Source organism: Anolis carolinensis, chromosome 1 (genome assembly GCF_035594765.1).
Source record: "Anolis carolinensis isolate JA03-04 chromosome 1, rAnoCar3.1.pri, whole genome shotgun sequence".
NCBI lineage: Eukaryota > Metazoa > Chordata > Lepidosauria > Squamata > Dactyloidae > Anolis > Anolis carolinensis.
In genome coordinates this window covers 185215704-185227728 of record NC_085841.1, presented here as the reverse complement: position 1 = coordinate 185227728, position 12025 = coordinate 185215704, and the positions used below count along the sequence as shown (strand labels likewise).

General features: G+C 38.2%; 1 protein-coding gene across 2 annotated transcripts in view; it reads right to left on the bottom strand.

Moving 5' to 3' along the window:
• kiaa2012 (KIAA2012 ortholog) overlaps window positions 1-12025 on the bottom strand; it is a 125798-nt gene that overhangs the window by 78979 nt on the left and 34794 nt on the right. For both annotated transcript variants that reach the window (XM_062962036.1, XM_062962038.1), the window contains exons 6-8: window positions 3090-3282; window positions 2210-2334; window positions 799-955 (exon numbers count right to left, since the gene is read on the bottom strand). In XM_062962036.1, the coding sequence (XP_062818106.1) occupies window positions 799-955; window positions 2210-2334; window positions 3090-3282 (475 nt within the window). The remainder of the gene's footprint in view (window positions 1-798; window positions 956-2209; window positions 2335-3089; window positions 3283-12025) is intronic.

Here is a 12025-nt window from a genome sequence, read left to right as displayed (position 1 = left end):
CTTTGGGGAGATAGGGTGGAATAGAAATAAAGTATTTATTATTATTATTAATTATTATTAGATTCAATCCATCTCCACTTACATCATTTCTACTATTTTTCACCCCAGCAGTCCGTCACAGCTGTTAGAGCAGTGGTTCTCAACCTGTGGGTCCCCAGATGTTTTCAGCCTACAACTCCCAGAAATCCCAGCCAGTTTACAATCATGTTTGGATTTCTGGGAGTTGAATTCCCCCAAAACATTTGGGGACTCACAAGTCGGGAACTACTGTGTTAGACCATTTTCAGTTTTTGTTGTATGTTCTTTCTCTGTTGGGCTGTTTTAAGTCTTCTCCACAAGGGAGATTTAAATTTAATGTATTACTCTGAGGCTCCCAATACTTTCATGTGAGTAGGTGAGCCTCTTTTGGCTATAAAAGTGATAGTATTTTGTCCTGCATGTATTCCCGTTATTTTCAGGAAATGGTCATGTCAAACCTGCAAAAGATAGGACATTGTGGGAGACCGAGGGCAAGTGTCTTCTCGTTCTATTGAGCCTGCTTGTGTTTTACACCAAGAAGAACGAGGTTTCTAGTTTGACAAGACGGGGGCAGAACCCTTTGAAGTGAACGCAGAGACTGCCTTTGATGCATGTACATTTTCTAACTTTAGCTGGGTGTAAGCCAATTAAAACAAGCCTATTCAATGAAAGTTGTTTAAAGCAGATAACAGGAGCTGATGGTGAGCAGAATGGAAGAGTTTTCGTTGACTGAATCGGTGTCATGCACCTGTACCAGGCGTCCACGGTGCACAGTTGTACCTTTTAGCCTTTTCACTTTGGCCTGAGTCTCTCTTCCCATGTGAACTAGCAGTGGAAGGACCACAAGTTCCTTGGAGAGTTCACTGGCTGCACATTGTTTCCAAGGAACTCTGGGCGAGTCTTCAGGGATCTGAGGTAACCTGAGGATCTCTGGCACCTAGGAGAAAAACAAAACTTCAAGACATTTCATTTGACATACTTGAAACCACCCATCTTTGACATTTTTGACACCACCCATTTCAAATGACTTCAGGTGGATTAAAGAGCCCTTTATACTCCATAAATAATTTTTCTCAAAACTCTGTAAAGGATTGGCGCTCCAGGTGGGCAGCGTTCCCAACAAAATTCTGGTTCCAAAACTGTGAGGCTTTTGTTCATTTGATGAGCTACACCCACTTTGAAATAAAGTACAGGAGAATCCGTGCTTGTATTTGTAGCAGAGTGAGAACAGTCGGGGTGCGATATAGTGCCCAATTAGTCACACTTACACCCCTTTGATTTCAGTATAATCTGATCCATTGTGTAATTACTCAGAGGTGAGCCTCACAGGCACGGGATGGCAGCAGCCTTAAGCAATCCTTAACAGGATTGACACCACAATTAGCCAGATTGAGAGGGATGCTTCAGATGGCAGATGGTGGGGGGAAATCACAGTATAAGCCCCTTTCTCGTTCCCTCTCAGAGCTTGGTATGCTATATAACCTGTCCCAGGGTATGGCATTTTCAAAGAAATTGATACTAGGTGTCCAGATTTTCATTCATATAGTTCACGGGTAAGACATTTCTTTTGCATACATTCCTAACATTCAGATTGAAGTAACATATTTTCTAAAAAACAAGGTTTGAAATATATTAACACATTCTGTCTTATCTTAATCAGTGATTACTAATCAGGTATCTGAGGTGTGTCAGACTACACAGAGAAGCCTCTGAAATCCACAAGCATGTGACAATTTCAACAGAAAGGAGGAAACCATGAAAATGAACAAAATCTGGCTACCAGTATTTTAAAAACTCTAAACTCAGAACAATAAATAAAGAACAACACTCAGAAGAATTCCAGACCGGAAACAATCAGGGCCAGCTAACACCTCCCAACAAAGGATTCCCCCAGGCAGGAAGCAGCCAGGCTTTGAAGCTGTAAGGCCATTCAATGCTAATCAAGCCAGCCAATTGCAACATTCACACTTGCCTCCAACAGACAAGAGTTTTTTTCTCCCACCCTGGACTTTCCACAGATATATAAACCCAACTTATCCAGTTTCCAACAAACCTCACAACCTCTGGGGATGCCTGCCATAGATGTGGGCGAAACGTCCACTGGATGCTCCCCAGTTTTTGTTTCTTTTTTGCTGTCATTTATTTTCTTTGCCCTGATAGTTGCAATTCTATTAAACGGAAACACACCTACCTGTTTTTTATGCTCCTTTGTAGCTCCACCTTGCTCTGATCTTGCTTCTAGGTGAATAGGTGGGAATAAGCCTGTATCCATTGAGGGTCTACTTCCATCACCATTTTTCAAATGTCTTTGGCTAACTGTCAAAGGTTCAGAGAGGAGATCAAATAATTGCCATACAAATCAAATTAGATGCGTCCAAAATCTCACTTAACCCAAAGATGTCAAACTTGGTATCAGAAATATTACTTAGCTGAAGGCTAACATAACTTTCAAGGATTTTCTACTTGTCTTTCTACATTCCTCAAATCCAAAGGTAGTACAATCCTTATCTTCTGAAACTGTTCCAAACCACACATTAAATGTGGGTTGTTGTGAGTTTTCCAGCGGTATGGCCATGTTCCAGAAGCATTCTCTCCTGACGTTTCACCCACATCTTTGGCAGGCATCCTCAGAGGCTGTGAGGTCTGTTGGAAACTAAGCAAGGGAGGTTTATATATCTTTGGAAGGTCCAAGGTGGGAGAAAAAAATCTTGTCTGTTGGAGGCCAGTGTGAAAGAACAGACAAGAGTTCTTTCTCCCACTCTGGACCTTCCACCACAGATATATAAATCTCCCTTGCTTAGTTTCCAATATGCCTCACAACCTCTGAGGATGCCTGCCATAAATGTGGTCAAAACGTCAGGAGAGAATGCTTCTGGAACATGGCCATACAGCCCAAAAACTCACAACAACCCAGCGATTCTGGCCATGGAAGCTACAACAACACATAGCACATTGAATGTACTGTATGTTACTGAATGGCACACACTATTGCTTTCATTAGAATGTATCAACCTACTATTACATATTACAATAATTAAATGAGAAAGTGGCATGTGTCTGTATTTTCTTACCACTATATGAGATCTTTCTTCCAGGGAGAAAACCTCCATAGAAAGTCACATGAGATTGCTCACTCCATAGATCAGAATTGTCAATGATGGTATTCGCCAAAGTTGGATAATTGACAGATTTATTTGACCTTTCACTGTGGCCCAGCTCGTCTTTACTGGCCTCTCTGTCTTGGTGAACCCCTGTCTTGCTCTCCTAGAAGAAGTCAGAATGGAATATTTCAAACATTGTGTTTGAGTAACTGTTCTAGCTTCCAGTGAAGATGTGCTTTCCTTTTTCCACCCCTTTTCTATGTCACCAAGAAACAGATTAAGGACTTCATCCCACTCAATAAGTAAAGCGTTGGGGATCATTGTTTTTCCCTTAAGCTTTGCAGCACCCTATTTGGAAATTAAACCAATGGTTTTCCTACCCCCCCCCCCTCACGTTTTCCTTCATTCAGCTTTCTTTTCAAATTATCCATTTGCCTTCCCATCACACGGGAGACATTGTCCTCCCACTGTCTCCTCCCCCGTTTTCTTTTACTTGAAGAAATCCTCCGTGTTTGTTCTCGCGGAAGTACTTTTTAACATGAGATCATTAAATGGAATTTATTTTATTTTATATTATTTTATATTACAATTTATAAGTACAGATACCTCCCAATACAAAAGGTAACTCTATTGAATTTTACATTGTTGAAAAAGATAGACCGTATATACTCAAGTATAAGCAGAGTTTTCCAGCCCTTTTTAGGGCTGAAAAAGCCCCCCTCGGATTATACTCGAGTGAGCGTCCTGGTTGGCTTATATTTGGGTCGGCTTATACTTGGGTATATAAGTAATCAGAGTTGGACAGTCTTATCTTAAATTACAGTTTTATGCAAATATTCAAAAACATTTATCCTACTGATACCTCAATTAATGTAATTTTATTGGTATCTATTTTTATTTTTGAACTTTACCAGTAGTTGCTGCATTTCCCACCCTCGTCTTATACTAGAGTCAATAAGTTTTCCCAGTTTTTGTGGTAAAATTAGGTGCCTCAGGTTATATTTGGATCATTTTATACTCAGGTATATACGATAAATTACCGTTCCTTTCTCCTCGGTTCTAAAGATTATGATGGAAGAAAGGAATCAATGCTGCCCATCTTGGCCCCATTGTTATCTTTACAAGCGGACAATGGGGAATTCCCATCACATGTTAAATTTGATGTTTTTACCCATCTCTACAAGGGAATTAAAAAAGAAGTTGATTGCCAATTGACTTAGAAAGCGTAGGAAAAAAAACCACATTTTAGAAATGGCAAAATACCTGGAACCCACCGTAGGAGCTTGCATTATGTGATGGGCTCCATTGGTGACTGTTTCTTAAATGTGTAGAAATGCTGATTTTATTGCGTGTGATGAAGTCCCAAGACCTTTTTTTTTGCTTGATGCAGAGCAGGACATGAAGTTCCCAAACCACTCTAGTCAGGTACAGTATCCCAAACCAAGTTATTTTGGTGCAAGAGGCCAAAAACACCCAACGAGAATCACTATTCCTATCTCTGGAAGTAAAAATGTATGCATAACAAATTAAATATCTATTTGCTGCATTTGCACAGCAGTCAAGCCTGCTCCCTGAGGCTGTTGCTTCATTTTCTCTAATGGCAGAGCAAGCAAGTCCTCAAGGCAACTGAGGCTTATGAAGAGACCAACATGATCAATGCTGCCATTAGGGAAAACAAGGTAGTCTCATTATACTTCCAGCTCTGGTCACAGTTAAAGGGCAACACACGGTTAGAAGTTAATTCTAGTGGACTCTTAGTATCTGCTGGGGTTTGGGTGTCACCATTTCACTAGTCCATCTTTACCTGAAACCAATGTGGGTGATGCTTACTACCATCACTGTAAGACAAAATCTTGTTGAGAGATAGCATGGTGTAATGTTTGCATCTCGGACTAAGACTCTGTAGACCAAGGTTCAAATCCCCTTTTCAGCCTTGTTTACTCACTGGGTGATCTTGGATAAGTTGGACTTTCTCAGATGAAGGCAAAGGCAAATCCCTGAAGAAATGTTCCCAAAACAAACCTAAGATAGCTTTGCCGTAAGGTGGAAACAACACTGGAATACATTGGAAACAACAAAGAAATGGGAAAGCGAGCTATGCTTGCCAACACTTCAGTTTTATGCCAGTAGGTGGAACCAAGCAGGCTATCAAAGGATATCACATTTTTCTGATTACAGAAAGGACACTGGGGGATAAAGGAAGGACCCTTCTACACTGCCATATAAAATCCAGATTATCTGCTTTGAACTGGGTTATATGGCAGTGCAGGTTCATATAATCCAGTTCAAAGCAGATAATGTAGATTATCTGCTTTGATAATCTGGATTATATGGCAATGTAGAAGGGGTCGAAGGGTTCCTAAACTGCTGAGATTATTGTTCCACTCTGAAATGCTAGTACGCATACATACCACACATCCTGTGAGTGTGACTTTGCTTTGTTTATTCCTACATGAGGGTGAGGCCATGGCCTTCATGTGGGAATGGAATGCATCACATTAGGACAAAGAGGGGCACAAGGACAAGAGACCGTGGGAATTGTGTATCTTCACAAGGTGCAAAGGATAAAATCTAAAATTACCTTAGTTGTGTCTGCTCACGTGTCTACTTTAACTCCAATCCCCGATCTCACTGTGGTCTGACAAAAATATTGGTTTCCTTTCTACCTTCTTTATTTGGGCTATGCTTGCTCTATTTAGTAAGATATAATCTATACAGCTAAATTTATTATGTCTTGCTGAATAAAAAGTATCCCTAATACTTTGATTTGCGTGTACATCCACCATATTAAGCTTATTTACATTTATTGCTTTTTTATTTTTTTTAGTTAAGTCCAAATTGAAATCGCCTGCCCAAATCAATGTCCCTTCTGCATAATTATCCAGCTTCTTTTTAGTATTCAATATATACTGTTTTGTGTTTCTGTTCGGTGCATATATCACAGCTAATGTTATTTTAACCTGATTTATCTTGCCTTTCACGAAAACTGTTCTTCCTTCCCTATCTCTTTGAACATCAAGCTCCTGAAATGGAACATTTTCATTGATTAGAATTGCTACCCCTCGTGAGTTCCCTGTCCCTTGAGATTCATAAATTCTATTCCATGTTTTATCTTTAATCACAGTCCTCTGATTGCAACCTTGGGATTGAGTAATGAGATTAGTCAAAGAATTTGGAGATATAATTCGGTGGTAACAGAAAAAGATGAATATAAATTGAAGCTTCAGGAGGAGATAAAAGAATATTATAGAATAAATGATAATGGAGAGTTATCTAAAACTGTGGTGTGGGACTCATTTAAAAGTGTATTAAGAGGTCAATGTTTTAGTATTGAGTCCTACATAAGGAAAAGTTGGAGAGAGAAAAGAGAAAAATGTATAAAAGAAATTGAATCAATACAAGAACAATTGAGAATAACGAGGAGAAGAAATATAAATAGTATATTAAGGCAGAAAAAGAAAGAATTGGAATTAATGGATGAGGTGCAATGGAACAAAATGAGACAGAGTGTGAGGCAACGAATTAATGGATGGGGTACAAAATCAATGAAACAAATGGTGAGATATTTAAAGAGGAGAAAGGAAAAGTCATGTATAACAAAACTTAAAGATAAAAATGGATTGGTGAAAGATGGAAGAAAGGAACTTGAAGAAATAATGAGAGATTTTTACAGGGAGTTGTACCAAAAAGAACAGGTGAATAATGAAGAAATAAAAATTGGGAATAAAGTAAATGAGGAGGATAAAATTATGCTAAATGATGAAATAACACAGGAAGAAGTAATTCAGGTAATTAAAGGACTGAAACAATATAAGGCACCTGGTATAGATGGATATACAGCAGAATTTTATAAGACCTTTATGCATGAGTTGGTACCATATATGGCTGAAATGTTTAATGAGGTATATATGAGAGGTATTGTCCCGGAAACATGGAAACTTTCTGAAATTATTCCAGTTCTGAAGCCAGATAGACAACCGGAGCTCCCAGAATCATATCGTCCGATCAGTTTAGTAAACCAAGATTATAAGATATTCATGAAAATCATAGCAAATAGATTGGAAATTATTCTACCAAAGATTATAGGAGAAGACCAATATGGATTTGTTAAAGGGCGGAGTATCAGTGAACCAATAAGAAATGTTGTTAATGCGATTAGTCATGCGACAAAAACAAAAAGAAAATTGTCAATTCTAAAGTTAGATGTGTATAAAGCTTCCGACAAAGTAAACCATGAATATCTGTATAGATTATGTAAAGAACTAAATTTGGGGAATAATTTCTGTGAAATGATTAAAAATGTATATAGGGAGAATACGGCTTGTATTAGAGTGAATGGACAAAGAACGGAAAACATTCAAATTGAGAATGGGACCAAACAAGGTTGTCCATTATCCCCAATGTTATTTGCTCTGGTAATAGAACCCCTAGCATATAAAATAAGGATGGATGAAACATGGGAAGGGTATAAGATTGGGAGGAAGGAGGAGTTGAGATTGAACCTGTATGCGGACGATGCAATAATTTTAACACAGAGACCAAGGGAAATGATTAAATCAATGAAAATAATATTGAGGGAGTTTAAAAAAGTATCAGGGCTATCAGTAAATATGGAGAAATCAGAGATATTATTTATTAATACGCCACCGAAGGAACAATTAGAGATAAGGAAGGAATCAGGATTAAAATTGGGTATTAAAAAGATGAAGTATTTGGGAATTTGGATATTTAAGACACTTGATAAAATAATAGATGGAAATTATAGAATGGCATGGAAGAGAATGTTAAAACAAATGAGTAGGTGGAAGAATAAAAATTTGAGACAGATGTCTAGGATAAGGGCATTGAAAATATTGATAATTCCAAAAATGATGTATTTATTTCAGGCTCTCCCAGGAATTCCTCCCATGGCAAAATTAAAGGAATGGGATAGGAAACTAAATTATTGGGTTGAAGGAGGGAAAAGACCAAGAGTAAGGAAAAAATTGATAATTGCAAAAGAAATGAAAGGGGGATGGGGCTGTCCATGCCTAGAGCTATATAGTGATGCCTTCCAAATTGAAAGAGCAATAGAATTACAAGTGACAAATAAAAAATGGGTGAGATTTGAAAAGGAAATGAATGGAGTTAATTGTGAAGAAATAATCTTTAGAAAATGGGATAAGAGAAATATAGATAAATTAATAGGACCAATGAAAGGAACAATGCAAGTGTGGAAGAAATGGCAAGGGAGAATAAGTAGCTTAAAATCTAAAATGTCAACAGTATGGATAATCAATAAGGATAAGGAATCAAATATGAATAGAAATATTCAAACATTGAAGGAACAAGGAATAGAGAGACTAGAACAACTATATGACAGAGAGGGAACGGTAAGAGAAAATAAAATTAAACAATGGTTTGGAGAAGAAAATTGGTTACAGATAAGAGCAATCAGTGCATATTGCAAAATAAAAGAAAATATTAATATGGTTAAGAGAGAAGATAACGCCTTTGAAAAGATAATAAGAGAAAAGGGGGAAGGAAAGAAGGCACAGGCCAGCAAAATATATACAATGCTCATAGAGGCTGATGGATGTATAATACGGGATCTGAAAAGTATGTGGGAAACGGAGCTGCAAATCACAGAACAAGAGATGAGAAATGTGGTAGAGACAATAGGGATGAAAAGGAATACCAGAGTACGAGAAATGAGGAGGAAAATATTGCACAAATGGTATCGTACACCCTGCCAATTAGCATACTACTATAAAAAGGGGAGTAGTCACTGCTGGCATGGATGTCATCAGAAAGGGCGGTTTATGCACATGATGTGGGAATGTGAACATGTACAATATTTTTGGCAGACTATACAAAATGAGTCAAATCAAATACTAGGAAATGAGTGGGTCATAACAAAGGAAATAGCGGTATTAGGGGAAAGAGAGGAAATGGGAAATAAAAGGGAAATAAAAGAAGCAATAATTGAATGTGCACAAGCAGTAATAGTATTAGGGTGGAAAGATAAATCAAAATGGACAGTAAATAAATGGTACCAATATATGGTGGAGCAAATGGAATTTGAAATTATGAATGTGAAACTAAATGTTGTAAAAACTAATGAAAATAGAACAAGAGAAATGGAAGAAAGATGGACAATGGTAAAGAACTATATCATGAATCAATCTGGAGATCAAGCCATAAGAAATAAGATACAAATGTTATATAGTATATAGGTTGGAAATGGATTAAGATAAAGATATAAAAATTGTCTCATAAAGAAACGAATACGTAAAAAGAAAACAATCCTCGTGTTGGTGGTGGGAATTGTAAATGTTTTGTATGTCTACGGTATGTATTTTTTTGTGTGTGTGTGTTTTAAAAATAAAAATTTATTTAATCCCCGATCTCACACGCACCTGTTTTGGACTTGAAATAGCCACCACCTCACCAAACTAGAACAGACACCAAGATGGAAACAGGATAGGGTTTTTTTTTTAATCGTGTCAGAAGCGACTTGAGAATATACTGCAAGTTGCTTCTGGTGTGAGAGAATTGGCTGTCTACAGAGATGTTGCCCAGGGGATGCCTGGATGTGTTACCATCCTGCTGGGAGCCTTCTCTCATGTCCCCGCAAGCTAGAGCTGACAGATGGAAGCTCACCCTGTCTCGCAAATTTGAACCAGCAACTTTCAGGTCAGCAACCCAACCTTCAGGTCAGCAGTTCAGCCGGCACAAGAATTTAACCCATTGCACCACTGTGGCTCTTAAGAGGATAGGTGAGGCTTCTAGAGCCTCTTGTTTAAAAGCATCTGCTGGTTCATGATCCACCTAGGCCAATACTGGTTTAAAGGTTTTTCTAAAAATCCCATATGGTATAAACAACTAGAGAATTATCTCCCAGTGCCTCTGATCAAAGTACAAACCTCAGGAGGAATCCATAGGAGGCATTCATGGCAGCTCAAGTGGGATCATGAAGTGATATAACTGTTTGGTATGAAAGTACAGGCTGACTGAACAAGCTCTCGGGTCATCAAGTCTTTCTTTTTATTTATGATGACATGTACTGTACTTCAATTTAGCGTAAGAGTAGTAATGTCTAAATTTGCATTCACACAATTAAATTTAAATATGGCCTGTTCCTCTGCATCTGTATTCTCTATAGATCATCTCTTTTGGTGATGCATTTTTCTCTTTATTGACAGTTTAGTATGACCCCCAAATCTGTGGGGAATACATTCCTGAACTTGCCATGGAAACAGGAAACCACAGATAATAGTGAACCCTATTGAAATGAACAAATACCACCAAAAGTTGCCATAGAGGTATTCTCTCTAGAGTTTGCTAGGTACGCCAATGCAACTCTGTGGAAGCATACCATAGAATCTGCTGATACGTTGAAAATTCCTACTGGTGGCCAGTAAGTGAAAGCGCACATATTGGTCCCATGGGTCTTATCATACATGTATATAGACATTTTTTGACTATCAAATCTTTATATACATACAGTAGAGTCTCACTTATCCAAGACTCGCTTATCCAAGGTTCTGGATTATCCAAGGTATTTTTGTAGTCAATGTTTTCAATATATCATGATATTTTGCTGCTAAATTTGTAAATACAGTAATTACAACATAACATTACTGCGTATTGAACTACTTTTTCTGTCAAAGTTGTTGTATAACATGATGTTGTGGTGCTTAATTTGTAAAATCATAACCTAACTTGATGTTTAATAGGCGTTTCCTTAATCCCTCCTTATTATCCAACATATTCGCTTATCCAACATTCTGCCGGCCCGTTTATGTTGGATAAGTGAGACTCTACTGTATTATGGAAAACTCTGGTGGTAATAACAATGGCCACCATTCTTCTTCTCATAATATAACACTTTCTGCTCCATTCTTGCACTTTTGGTGTACTGTATATACAGTATAGCACAGTGTATATAAAAATACACTATGAACACAATTCAAGCATCAGACTGAACTAGAGGTTGCACTGAGATTTTAGTGTCCAGTTTACGTTCTTACTCCTTTCTCTGACTCATCCCAATAAAAATAATCAGGTCCGCACTTAATGTCAGTCTAAATCATAACAACGCGACATAAATTTAGATCTCTTCCACCCACTCTTCAAGGTACAGGAGCCACAGCCTCTACAGCACCTGGTTTTCAAACTACAAAGCCATCCCTGTCTAAATTATTGAATACATCCATCCCTCATGCTCAACTTCAAAATGCTCTTACATTTAAGTTGAATGAGCTACTCTTAATGATACTGAAATAACGATGGTGAAGTCCCCCTCCATGTGAAGTGTGAAGGAAGTTTCAAAGCTTGCAAATCTAATTCATTTAAGCCCAGCTCATCATAGATAAGATTTCCAACCCTGAGGGCTATCCCAGACATTAGAGGGAAATGAGGTGATTGAGAGCAGCACAATGGTGTATATGCTTTTCAACTCCCTGACTGCTTCCTCCTGCCGGAGGTCACAGCTATAGATGCCACTCCTAGCTAAGGCCCCTTAACCAGCCCCAATGGAAGTCCAAGGCCCCTTCTACACTGCCATATAAAATTCAGATTATCTGCTTTGAACTGAATTATATGGCAGTGTAGAAGAAGTCCAAATGTGAGCTTTAGCTCCCAGTCTGTGCTTTAATAAACTTTAGAATGGTGAGCATTACTACACTATATATATTCATATATAAGTGGACCTCATTAAGGGCGGATTCAGTGGCCAAAATTATGGATTTTGATGTGATCCATGGAAAAGTCAAAGCTCATTATACAGAGGCGGAGGTCCAAGATGCAGAAAGGCACCTATTTTCACATCTGGCGGACATGTAGGATGGTATTGTTGCACCTCAGGTTAGCTTTGCCTTGCTCAATACATCAGACTGCACACAGGCTGAAGTCCTTTTGTAGTT